The sequence below is a fragment of the Globicephala melas genome, chromosome 5, assembly GCF_963455315.2.
Source record: "Globicephala melas chromosome 5, mGloMel1.2, whole genome shotgun sequence".
NCBI classification, from domain to species: Eukaryota; Metazoa; Chordata; class Mammalia; order Artiodactyla; family Delphinidae; genus Globicephala; species Globicephala melas.
In genome coordinates this window covers 40,868,521-40,882,210 of record NC_083318.1, presented here as the reverse complement: position 1 = coordinate 40,882,210, position 13,690 = coordinate 40,868,521, and the positions used below count along the sequence as shown (strand labels likewise).

Genomic DNA, 13,690 nt, shown 5'->3' with positions numbered 1-13,690 from the left:
AAATATCTGCTCTTGACCTGGAAAGAGTATACTGCAATATTAGCATTTTCAACTATCTTTTCTAAAAAGTATTTGAAAAGCTTTAAGAGATTCTCTTAAATAAAACATCAAATAACCATTCAGATAATATTATGATTACTAATAGCATCATATAAATATAATTATATTAATTGTAATTCACTCTGACTCTATCCTCACCTGTCAGTTCAGTTATATAAATTATATAGGGACTTATCATCTTGTCATCCTTGATTAAAATACAGAAAATAGCTGTTTTATATGATTTTTAGATAACGGCTTCTTTATGGAAACCTCCAAAGTGTCTATCTTACTACTTTTTATGGAGGCCCTTTTATAGTAGAATGTACACCAATTTTGATGCAGGAAAATTGGCAGTAATACTTTGTTTTTTAATATTCTTTATCTTTGACCCTGAAGTGTATACCCAACAAAATCATTGTACCAAGACGTCATTGCATGAGTTTCAATGATAACATTATTAAGAGGACAGACATGTCCACTGACCTAACAAAAGCAAATGCAGGGGGGCTTCCCTGGTGGCGCAGTGGTTGAGAGTCCGCCTGCCGATGCAGCGGACACGGGTTTGTGCCCCGGTCTGGGAGGATCCCACATGCCGCGGAGCGGCTGGGCCCGTGAGCCATGGCCACTGAGCCTGTGCATCCGGAGCCTGTGCTCTGCAACGGGAGAGGCCACAACAGTGAGAGGCCCGCGTACCGCAAAAAAAAAAAAAAAAAAAAAAAAAAAAGCAAATGGGATTCAAGCCTCAGCTCTGCCACTTACTCCCAGATCTGTGATACTGGACCAGTCATGTGACCCTCTCGAGACTCCCATTTCCTTGGATATAAAGTAGTGTAACAATATCTGCATTAATTATCTCACTAGAATTCTTATAAGACAACAGAACCAAAGAGCCACATGTAAGAGTGTGAATGCATTTACCAACACATAAGATGGTTTGCCGGGCCGGGTTGGGGAATATTAACAACGGGCCATGTGTGTCCCTCCATTGCTTGCCCCCCCAGCGTAGCAGCACAGTGGCTGAGAAAGAGGCTTGTGGCAGCCCTAATCCTCCTTGTGGAAAGACCTGTGTGTTCAGAATCATAGGCATCCATATTTGCTTGGTATGTTTAATCAACTGCAGGAAGTAGGTTCCAGATATTCTGCCTACATAATAAACAGAGGTCCTCCTGTACCTTCTTTACATTGTTGATTGACTTTCTATGGGATGATAACAAACTGCTGACTTCAGTTTTTTTCTTTGTTTAAATTTAGGTAGAACAATCTCCACCTGGCAGCAAACAGAAAGTAATGGAAACAGGTATGTACCTAAAAGCATTGCTCTCTGTATGATTTAAGGAAGGGGTGGGGAAGCCTGGCTGTCGGGGAAGGTTTTAGAATTTCATTGTTTTCCAATGAAGTGGGTGGCTTCCTTGGTAAAAGCGGCTCTCCTTGTAGCCATGAGAGACTCTAGCTAGTGGCTTTTCCTGTGATCTGAGTCATTCTCAATTTTGTTAGTCTGGGAAGTCTTCAGAGAGAAGGGGGAGGGCAACACGGAGCAAAAGAGGGAAGGCACTGCTGTGTCCAAACCATACTTTCATGGACATGTTTTAGGGAGAAATAGATCAACCTGGGACTGGGAACTCTTATCAGGAAGACAGGAATTCAGCCCAAGAGCCTATTGTTTTCAGAAGAAGAATTTTGAAAGGAGCCTGTGCAGCTTCCAGAACTAGGATGCAAGAGATAAAATTGTTTCAATGAAGTGTTTTTGTCCTCATTCCAAGGAGAAAAAATATTCCAAAATGTTGATAATGATTAGCTCTGGCTGGTGAGATAGTAGGAACATTTCGTGTTTTTTCTGTTGCCTGCATTTTCCAGAATCTTTACTATGTGTATGTATTAATTTCATGGTTTAAATTTTTTGATACATAAATCAAAAAATAGCCATTGATGGGTTTGAAAGTGCTGACACAGGCAAAAAAAAAAAAAGAATATGACAAGTATTTTGGACCAAATAAATAGCATGGTCATATCAGGAAAGTACATATTTTGATTAGCAAGGTAAAAGCAAATGTGTAATTTAAAATTTTTTTCCACATTTAACTATGTGTGGGATCTTATGATCATCTTTTTCTTGCCTCTTTGAAAATTAAGTTTTGTTTATTTTTTTTAACAAAAGGAGGTTTTGCTTATGTTTTGTTTTTAACCATCTTTTATTCATAATTTTATAATATTTTATATCCATACAACAAGAAATCTTTAGAACTCAAATGCCCTTTAAAGACTCTATTGTAAGCTATGCAATTATGTTTTAGTATTGTCGTTGGGCAGTAGTTTTCTGAATCAGGGTAATGATGACCAGTTAAAGACTGGATTCTTCTTTGTGAGCCTTTTTCTTGGCTTTTAACTCTTCTACCTACGTTAGTTTAGTGAACTTGCAGAAAAGGCAGCTACGCAGTCTTCATCACTAATAAGTCCACTTTTGGGTTGTTGAGTGTCTAATCAGCATCCTCATAATCTTAGCTTCAAACAGTGCATTGAACTAAACTTCATTTTTCTTACCAAGATACATTCTCAGAAAATGATAACATCTACAGAAAGCAAATACATAAAGAATAGGTATTCACAACCTAAAATAGGCTTATAAAATGTACTTTTCTAGGTACCATGGTATAAGTATATGGAGTCATAAGAATTCCAACTGCCCCCGCCCACCTGCTAGTTATGTGACTCTGAACAAATAATTAAGTTACTCAAGCCTCATTTTCCTACCTATCAAATGAGGGCTGTACTATTTATAGAGCTCCATTACAATTTGAGTAAAGTCTGGAATCCTGACCTGCAGTTCCTGCTGTTTCTTGGGGGTTCCCTAGATGTCCCCTTCCTCCTCCCTTTCCAGGTTCAGAGCATTTGAGCTGAAAGAGAGAAACCATGAAGGCAATCTAACCCAAATCCTCATCTCACAGATGAGAAAACTGAGGCTGAGGGAATTTAAGTAATTTGCCTAGATCACATAGCTTATTCATGACAGATCTGAAATGCAAACTTTGGTATCCTGACTTTCATTCTGACGTGCTTTTTTGCTTAGGTATTCCACCTCAACGTTTGCTTGGCTGATACAAAAACAATGATAAATCGCATAAGAATACCTTAATTAGCACTGGTACATTCACAGACAGCAAGCCAAACTGTTGAAATTTAATTTGACACTAATTAAAATACTAATGCAGAGATCTTCCTTTTCTTAAAGATGAGTCCAATAAAGAAACACCTAACCTACAAGAACGAAGTGGAAGCAATGTAAGTGTTAATTTTCTTATCAAGACATGTCCTTTAGAAATAAACTTAGTAAATGCTCAAGCGACCACCATTTCAACTTTAATTTTATTGCTTCTAGGATGACAGTGAAGAAAAATCTGTAGCAAATGTGCGTCGGAGAGGAAGAAAGCCCAAGCGTTCACTCACTCTATCAGATGATGCTGGTATGTTCCTGGCCGAGTCTTAATTACAGAGTCTTATCATTTCAGAATCACCTTTTAAGAGTTTTTCTTTGGATAAGGAAAAATCCAGGGGGTGCAGCTAGTATTAATACTACATAAATATGTGTGAAATGGCTCTAATCCTGTGTCAGAAATGGTACATCCCAGGTGCTTTTCTGAGTAGATGTGAATTTTTTGCAAATGCTGGCTGTGAACTGCCTAAGTAAACTATCCCAGAGATTAAGTTAAACAGTTGTAAATTGCAAGTGCTGAAACAAAAAGGAAGTGGAAAACCACTTCTTCTGCCTCCAAGGCCCTAATATCTGTCCTTTGGAAGTGTCTTTGGGAATTGTACAATCCAGGTGTTACCCTTCTGTCTGAACAGAATCCTCAGAGCCAGAAAGAAAACGCCAGAAATCAGCTTCTGAAGCAACTGAGGACAAGAAAGACCAGGAGTCTGATGAGGAAGAGGAAGAAGAGGAAGAGGATGAGCCCACAGGAGCCACCACAAGGTCCAGCACCAGATCAGAGGCTCAGAGGTAACAGGGGACAAAGGAGAGCTTCCAGAACCTTCACCAGCTTCTCCATCAGGAAATAGCTGTGGGTTTCATGGGATTCTCTTGTCTTTGACTCACTTGTGCCACAGTGTGAGCTCTTTCCTTTCGTTTTATCCTCAGCAGAGAGCACATGCTCCCAGCCCTCTGACATTTCAGTTCCTCTGGGAGAGGCTATTTTCCCTCTTAACCATTTTTGAGGATCACTTTGGAATCTCTTCCAGGCTTTAGATACCTGTTTGGTGCAACCTATTTAGTTCCTTCATAAATATTTATCAAGGATGAGTAGATGTCTCAGATGCAGTGCTAAGCACCGTGGATGGAAACACAGATACATACAACACAGTCTCTGTGTGCAGCGTGCTTAGCTGCAGTGAGAAAGAGAAATCATGAGCCCATACCCGTTGCAAGATGCACCTCACAGTGCTGTGTAACAGGTCCATCACGTGAAATCGCCAGGATGGCCACCATTTTCCACTTACATAACTGGCAATTTCATATGTTTCCCATAGTACGTTCTCCCAAACCCTAGTATAGCCAGAGCCTTTGGAGAAAAGAGGACCATGGTCAAGTGAGTTTGGGGAATGCCTCTGAATTTTCTCTCCTTTTTAAGCTGTAGTGTACATTACCATATTAAGGGCTTGTCATGGTCCTAAAGGAAAGAAACCTGTTTAACTTTGTCAGTTATACTTTGCCCCCCAGCCCCTGTTATTATACCTTTTAACATCAATCAGTATTCCTTTCCCCACAGCCCATTTTGAGAAGTGTTGCATCACCTTACAGTTTTATAACTTTTTCTGAAGCGTGAATATTTTCCATTTTTAATGTGATTCACAAGCTGTTAATCTTGGTATCATCATCTATAATTTCATTATCCAAGATTTCAGGAATATTTATTTCAAGAGGATCACTTATTAACATCTGCTACTGTAGTATAATAGTAATAATGTGTTATGTTTACATAAAGACTTAAAATGAGCCTATTTCTAATTCCTCTAAACCTGTACATTATTAGGCATTCGTGATGTGGTTTAGTTTCTCAAAGAATGAGATTTTAGAGCCAGAAGACTTTACGAGCTCACAGGGCTGAAGGTGAGGTGTCTCATGGTTGTTTCTTAGGTGGGGCAGCTCAGATAAATAGGAATCACAGAATTAAGAGATCTGCTGATTGAGAGGGTGCGTTTGGGTACAGACACCCCTCCCTCTTTTACACTCGTGGAAAGATCATCCAGTATAGTCGAGCCCAACTCGGAAAGTTCCACAGGCCTTCTAGGCATCTTCAAGTGAGTGTCTAAAAGTAGCGAACAGATTTTCCCTTTAAAATTTATTCTTCAAAAATAAATCGTATTTGACTTAGAGTTCTATAATCACCCAGATTATCAATGCTTCTCCTTAATGCACTTTAGGAGCTTGTGACTTTAGATTCCTTGGCATTGGTTGATTGGTTCCAGGGCTCTGGCATCTTTATAATCCCACAGATTCTCAGGGTCACATGGGGTCTCAGTGGGTCCATACTGCAAACCCATCAGTACCTCGATCATGCTGCCCACAGCTCCTCTGAAAAGGTATTTCTGCTTCTGCGTGTTACCTCAGGACAGGAAAGCCACCTCCTCATGGCATTCTCTTGTGTTCAATGGATGCTGGCCTCCCCATAGCTTCTACCTTTGGAGCCTGTACAACTTTCCCTTAAACACTGGAGGGTGGCTTCTAGGTCTTCTCTTGTTTTGAGCCCCCTCATCATCCTGTTTGTTCTCCTCAGTTTATCTGTATTCTCTTTTAAGAAGCAAATGTTTACACCAAGTGTGCGCTGATGAATCTAGAAGAGGCCTGTCCACCTTATTTTCTAGACTGTGCTTCAACATTCATCCAACTCACTGGGCTCCCTCTGCCTGGGCTGCACACCAACTCAGCACGTTCTTTTTCCTCATGGGACATTTCTTCTCTCACCTGATGCTTGTGCAGGTGACTGCTTGGACCCGGTTCCAGGGCCTTAACATTCAGCTTTGTGAACTGTACTTTCATCGATCTTGGCCCCTTATTCTACTCTGGTGAGCACTTTGGGATCTTATATCATCAGCCAATATATTTTCTGTTTATCACAGATTTATCTTTCTCTAAATCACGATATACTGTCCCACACAGTGAAAGTAAAGCTAGAGTCATATAAGCAGAGTTAGTCTCAGGTGACATGAAGACCTGCTTACCAACAGTGGTCCAGAAAAACAGCCATTTTCCTACTTTTAGTCCCCATTCTCTGACTTGCCCATGAGGAGCCTCGTCCTTTCTGGAGTCCCAGGGACTGGAGTGTTCAGTGCTGCCATTTGCCCAGTGTTTCTATAATCTGTTTCAGAAAACATCATAGCGAGCCATCTACACATGCAACATCCAAACTTGGCAGCCCAGAGAATTTCCCTTAGAAATCACCAAAAATTAGCAAAAGAGGAATTATCTACCAGTGAAAAAGTTAGTAAATCTCCCCAACTAGGAAGGTAAGTCCCTGCTGACGTTCAAGTCACTTTTAAACCCCTGAGATTGGTTTTGGTGGGTGCAGTGATGCTTTCTCCCTAAGTTTAAGATTCTTGTCTTGCCAAATAACTGTCTTTGGGAATCATTTGTTTTCCAAATGAAATCTACTCCAAACAGAGTAGGAAGGGCTGCCAAAAGGAGTCTCGGTGGCCTCACCAGTCTGCCCCACCTCACGGCCCTCCTGCACAGGCTTTATCCTTGACACGTGTGAGCCTTACCTGCCAACTCCTACCCCCCAGAACCAAAGACAAGGCTTGTTTCTCCCCAAGTGGTCACAGACCTGAATGCTTGGTTAAAAGCATTGCAGCAGGGTCCAGGAGGTAACAGCCCAGGGTCATTTCTGTTTTGCTCAGAGCACTGGAGAGGCGATGAGGTGACAGGAGAGCCCTTGAGGCATAGCCACGAGCTGGCTTACACCTTCAGCCTGGCCTGGTTCATCTTCCCACTTCCCACAGGTTGTGCCGACCCCTGCTCCCTGCCTCTGCTTGTGCTGGCTCTTTCTTGAGGAGCGCCCTCACCACCAGCCCCCAGTCAGCCAGGTCCTTCCATCCTGTACACCCACCCCCTTCAGGATGCCGCCCTGCCTGTTCAGCTCATCCTCGCCTCCTTCCTGTTGCCCTTCTAATTGGGGCTGTGCAGTTGACAGTGGCATATACCATTGCTTTAAGTGTGTTAGTTTTGTTTTCCTATCTGGTCCATAAGCTTCTTCCTTGAGGTCAGTCAGGGACTTGCCTTACCTTCTGTACATTATAGCATCAAAAAATAAAAGACTTCACATTGTATGAAAGCTGTTTTGATGTCTCTTATCACACTTGATCTTCCTAGCATACTTGTATGTATGCATTGTTATCCCCGTGTTATAGAAAGCGAAGCAAACTGAAGTGCCGGGCACCTTTCACATATATTCTCCCATTAATCCTCATTAAGTAAAATGTGGTATTTATCCTTATTTTATATATGAGAAGAATCTTAGAAAGGTCTGGTTCATTATTTCTCAAACATGAATGTGCAGGCCAATCACAGAGGCTCTTGCTGAGATGCAGACTCTGATTCTGTAGGTCTGGGGCAGGACCTGATGGTCTGCATTTCTCACAAGCTCCCAGGTGCTGCCAGTGCTGCTGGTCATAGGCCACCCTCTGAGTGGAAAGAAAGGGTCTGTCAGGTGACCTAGCCAAGCTCACACAGCTAGACGGAAGCCCCTGCGCAAAGCTTCTGTTCTCTGCGGTATGGCATCCAGCACAGTGCTGGCACACGCCCACTCCTAGGTAAATAGCTGCGCACTTAGTGGCTGATGGCTTTCCCTGGTCATGGTTTGAAATGGGATATTGACAACCACTGGTTTTTAGCTGTTCTCAACACATGCATAGATAACATGCTGAAACTACATCATATACAACAATATTTGACTCGATTTGAGCTTATTTACTTGTGCTGTCAAAGGAACAATAAGTAAAACATGTCTTCACATCAGTAGAGTCCCATCTCCTGCAGTTTTATTTTCCAAGTGTCTTCACTGATATAACATTTACTGCTCGCTCACACATGTCGGGCTTTGTACTAGGCACTGGAGAGAGGAAAAGGAATAACCTCAGCAGCTGCCCTGGAGAAACATCCTGTCTAATGGAGGGACGTATGTGTACCTGACTTTCAAACTTTTTTGACAGTAAGCAGCTCATGTTAAGAATGTATTCTGCAATATTGTCGCTGTCACTGAAACAAAATTTTCATGAGCCAAACTGAATAGAAGTGATATCAATGGTCTATTGTGTTCTATTAATACGTTGTTTTAAAATAATGGCTCTAGCCTGCAATTTGAAAAACTCCAGTGGATAAATTAACAACGGAAAGTGCTGTGGGGTTTCCGAAGGGCAGCTTGCTCTGTGATGAGGAAGGCTTCCCAGAAGGAGTTGCTTTTGAACTGGGGCTTCAAAATGAGGTTTGCCAGATAGGAGGTGTGGCGTTGTTCCAAAAAAAATCACATGCCAAAATATGAACATGTCAGAGAACACTTTGTGTTTGGGAATGGGGCTACTTTGGCAGGACTATAGTCCAGAATGGTGCAGCAGTTGAGGGCAAATGGTAAAGGACTTTGTGTATTGCGTTCTGGATGACTTTGTGCTGAAAGTATCAGAGGTCCTAGAGAAGAGATAAGACGGTGATATTGACATGATTAACTGAAGTTTCCGACAAATCAGTCTAATGGCAGAATGGAGAGCAGGGCTAGGCTGCTGGCAGGGAGACTGGGTAGGAAACTCTTCTCAGGTTCCCATGCCTTTTCTAACACTGCCAGCTGACCTCTGAGGTAACGTCCTGTGAGACACGGTTGTGCGCGTGCTCAGATGGAGGCTGCCATCCCGCTGTGTTCTCACCAGTTGTTTCAACATGGGACTGGCCGTTGATTTCTTTATTGTATAGATAGAAGAACTAGGGCCTAGAGAAGAAAGTGGTCTTGACCGAGGTCCACACCCAGAGTAGGACAGAACCGGAAGCAGAGTACAGGCTTCCAAACTCCCCCACCCGTGCCCTGTTAGGATGTGAGGCTGTCAGCAAGTAACCAGTCAGCATAGGCTCTTCTAGAGTCTCCTTGTCCTGTGTGGACCTTATCCAGGTTTTCTCTTCTTGGCTCTCAATGTCAAAAATCTTCCAATTTTTGAAGAACTCCCAAATTATTTGAAGCAGCTCTTTCTAAGTCTTACCACGGCCTTGACTTTTGTTTACTGCAGATCAAAGGCACAGCTCTCCCCTCCTACCAAACGCAAGAGAGAAGCCAGCCCTCCCGGGGCACGCACCAGAGGCCAGCAGAGGGTGGAGGAGACCCCGGTGAAGAAGGCAAAGCGGTAATCTGACTGCGGCCACCCCTGGCTGGTCCACAAGGGGACACGGTAGAGAGAAGAGGGACAAGCCTCAGGGCCACAGGCTGTCGTTTTTAACCAGGGGAAGGCCGTGCATGTGCTCCAAGTTCCTAGGTGCAAGCTTTTTCTTGTTATGTTTTAAACAGCTTTATAAACTATTGTTCATAGAAGTATTATGTACATTTATTTCAGATAAAGGAAAATAAGTTTACTTTGTACCTGAACTCAAAACAAAGTAGTTGTATATTTTAACATTTGAAATTGGGATTTCCCGATGTGACACATCACTCACGCAAACCCTTCCAGCCCATCAGACACCAGGCTGCCAATTGGTAATCTGTGTACAGTATATAAACATGTAAAAACAGGTTGTATTTTACTGTATGTATGATGCTAATCAATGAACACTTTATTTATTTTACAGAGAAAACTTATCTGTGAACTTTACTATATATCTGTTTATTTTATTTTATTTTTTTTAATAAAAAAAAAGGGTTTTAAATGCTATGCAGTCATTAGTAGAGATGTTTTAGGACTCTGCCTGCCCTGTAACTATCTGAATTTCATCTGGCAGGAAATACAGACTCTTCTCGCATGTATGAGTAAAGTAGTTTAGCTCAAGAAGGGGTCTCCATTGCTTTTCTGTTCACAGTTGTGATTCTGTTTTTTAAGAATGTAACTTGTTTCTAGATTATACTGGCATCTCTGACTTTACTACCAGCCCCACTGACGTAGGAGGTTCCGGTTCAAGTAAAATTACATCTGTTACCTGCAGCATAAACCCCTGTGTCGGTGTCCATTCCTCTCTGTGCTGCCCCATGTTCTTTCCATAATGTCTTTTTCAGTGAAGAGAAATGCATTGAAGATTAAAGTCACTCCTGTTTATCGAGCTTCAGGATTATATGTTATTTTATACACAGTTATTTCAAGATAGAAACTGGCTTTATTGCCAGATTCTTTTTTAAACATGTTTTAACTCTCATATGAGCAAACTGTCCAACTTAAGTTTTTCATAAGATTAAGCTTTTCTTAAGATCAAATTTGCCTCTAGCAATGATGTGATGAGTTGCCAAATAATTGAGATTGTTTTAAAATGTTTTGTTCATATTCTTGTTTTATAATTAAAATTTACATTCAGTGTGTGTGATTTTTTTTTTTGAACTCTTAATGTAAGTTGGATATTTCTGTCATTTTACATTGTTTCTTACTGAGATTTTATATATAAATTATAAAATGTTTCCCAAAACTTGAGTGGTAAGAATTTTTTTCCCCCTATTTTAAAATTTCTCCCTGTGAAAACTGTTTCATCTCTCTAAATAATTGGTCTTAGATATATTGTTCCATTTTCACATTCAAATTTGAGTCGGTGATGGCCTCTCTCTCGGTAGAATTGAATGTTAGATCTGGAAGGGGTTTGGGAGACAAGGAATGTGAGAACTCCTTATTTCCATTTATATGGTTGAGTTTAACCAAAGCTCAAAGTTAGTTAAGAGTAAGAAGCCAGACTGGGTTCCAAGGCTCCAAACTCCTTGGCAAACCATCTTCGCACTAGATGGTTCTAGATTGGTTCACCAGAAGTGCTCACCCGAGAATGTATTCTCCACGTGAAACCAGTCTTATTCCGTTTAGTAACGCCCTCCCTAGGCACGACCTTACGGGACTGAGTAGCTGGGTGGTGAGGAAATGCAGCCTCTTAACAAAGTTGGAAGTAAACATTGCAGCTGCATAAGGAATCGTCTGGTGGGGAACTCAGCTGGGTCACTTAACCTCCAGCGGTTCTGAAACCCGTGTAGGGAGGAGCTGCCACCCCATGGGGCACTGGAACTACACAGGAGCAGTTCTTGGTCATCACAAGGATTTGGCATCACTGGTCCATATTTAGTAGAAGGGAGGAGGTTGGGAATGCTGAGTGTCCTACAATGCACAGAACAGCCCCTGACTCCACAGCCCAAAATGCCAGGAGCTTCCCCCCGAGATCCCACTGGGAAACACTTTCACACCACCTCAAACTCTCCATTTCCCTCATCTCAGCTTAGTGACCACTGCCATGCCTCGTTGCTCCTCCGTAGGCAACCTGAACAGTCACACATCTGTGGAGCTGACACAAGGCTGGGCCAATGCAGCGGGACGTCCCAAAGGGGCAGCCTGTCCCCTGACTGAAAGTAATGCAGCCAGTTCCTCTGCAGCTGAAGCTGGTCCTTCCCTGCCTACTTCAGTCCTCTTTCTTCAGGGCGATGCTGCTGGACTCCCCCCCTCATCACCTAGACTTCTTCAAGATTAGAACCTAATAACTCCAGCTTGCCAAGGCCAGCCATTAGGAATGGCCGTCTGGTGATCTCACAGAGAGCCAAGTTGGGACTGAACTCCTGTCTTCTAACCCCAGGTCCAGGTTCTTTCTGCAAAGCCCCAACAGAGGGAGGATGGATCTTCCTACCTCAACAGCAGGCTCACTCACGGCAGGACCATGATATAGTGGAGGAATCCCCAAACATCTCCACAACTGAAAACCTAACTGACTTGAGATGAGGTGGGGGGATGATTCGAGCTCAATGATTTAATTTTCATCTGTTTTTTATTTATTGTTCATCCTGAGTGCGAGAGCACCTTACATTTCCTAAAATTACTGCTTAGCTATCCTTGTGTAATTAAATCAAGCACAGGAAGTGTTTCCTGATACACTGAGTGAGACACTTTTCTCAGGGGAAGGAAATGGTTGTATAGCCAGTGTCTTCCGCTGAAACTGCTGCGCTGGGATGCACATTTGTTGAGCTCCTAGCCCAACACCAGGGACACAAGTGTGAGCCCCAGTCCCAGGGGTGACAACACGTGCAGCAGACAGCTGTGCTGCCCTGGGACTGCACCATAGGACACAGCAGCGGGGAAGAAAGTTACCTTCCTGAGAGAAGCCGGCCAAAGGACGAACTCCTGGTGGACAAGAGAGTCTTTGTTTAAGTATAAAATGGAGCTTGAAGCAAGGTTAGGACCTAAAGAATAGAGCATTTTGAAAGCTGAGGAGCAGGCTGGCAATGACAGGCCCCATTCTCACTGCCAAGTCAACCTTCCAGAAACTTCCAGGAGGAGAAGCACACAGATAATATCTACATAGCTCTAACCACACAAAACACATACATAGCTCCAAAGGCTGCTTCCTCACACTGCAGACCTTCTTGGAAATTCATTAGTCACACGAGCACACATGGATTTCTAAGAAATCTGGCTAACTTTGTTTAACCCAGAATTTTCCAAGGTTGTCAAAACCTTAGAACCCCTACTACCTCCCCGTAACACACACCACATACACACACACAAACTCAACAATTTAACATCTATTTGACAACCCTGCTCCCACCCAGATTCTGTACATTTACATAAGAACCTGAGTTGAGGATTCCTGCCCTAAGTTCCCGCTTTGCTTTTCCTGGGGAACCTTTTAAAATAACCACTTAGAGTTGAGTACTCAAAAAATAAGTGACCTCTGCCCCAAACACCTTATAAGGAACAGGTGCTTGGTACCCCACTCTCCATCTCCTGCTCTTTTGTGATCTGGGACAGAGGACTGCCCTTCCCCCAGCTCACTGCACTTCCCTCAACCCCGCCTCCATATCTGTGATCTGTAAGCAACAAATCTTGGGACTTTACTTCCTTTGTATGAATGTACTGAAACTGCACATTTGATCAAAGTGACCCCGGGGTCTTCACTTCCCCAGAGTGGGAGATCGGATACCGGAAGAGCTACCTGCCAACCCCTTGAGGGTGGTTTGTGCCTCCTTGTTCAGCAGGTTATAATCTGTACATTCTTTATTTAATACACCAGCTATGGGCCCCCCAACACATTGAAACATAGAACGATACTCACACCTTGGAAGCTTCCTGCGTGCCCCCAGGTTTACCACCATTCTAAATACAAGTTTATCATTTTACTGTATATGTATATACATCCCTAAACGATATTTTAAGTTTTGAATACTTTTGAACTTTACATAAATAGAATCATATTTTAAGGATCATTTGAGACTTGCTTGTTTCTTCTACACTGTGCTTTGAAATTCGTCTATGGTAATGTGCACACCTTCTATGGTAACATGCGTACCTCCAGTTAGTACACTTTTGCTGCTGTATAGTATTCCGTTAAAAGAATACATCACAATATACTAAGCTGTTCATTTGCCTGTTACTGGTCTTTAGGTTGTTTCCAGGTGAAACAATGCTTCTATGAATATTCTATGGATATTTTATGGGCAGAGCCTCCCAAACTTATCAT

General features: G+C 42.5%; 1 protein-coding gene across 4 annotated transcripts in view; it reads left to right on the top strand.

The window, feature by feature from the left end:
- BOD1L1 (biorientation of chromosomes in cell division 1 like 1) overlaps nt 1–10,571 on the top strand; it is a 55,658-nt gene extending 45,087 nt beyond the window's left edge. For all 4 annotated transcript variants that reach the window (XM_060299167.1, XM_030864226.2, XM_060299166.1 and 1 more), the window contains 5 exons: nt 1,294–1,339; nt 3,269–3,318; nt 3,416–3,500; nt 3,883–4,036; nt 9,301–10,571. In XM_060299167.1, the coding sequence (XP_060155150.1) occupies nt 1,294–1,339; nt 3,269–3,318; nt 3,416–3,500; nt 3,883–4,036; nt 9,301–9,418 (453 nt within the window). In that variant the 3' untranslated portion in view covers nt 9,419–10,571. The remainder of the gene's footprint in view (nt 1–1,293; nt 1,340–3,268; nt 3,319–3,415; nt 3,501–3,882; nt 4,037–9,300) is intronic.
- The last annotated feature ends 3,119 nt before the right edge of the window (nt 10,572–13,690 follow it).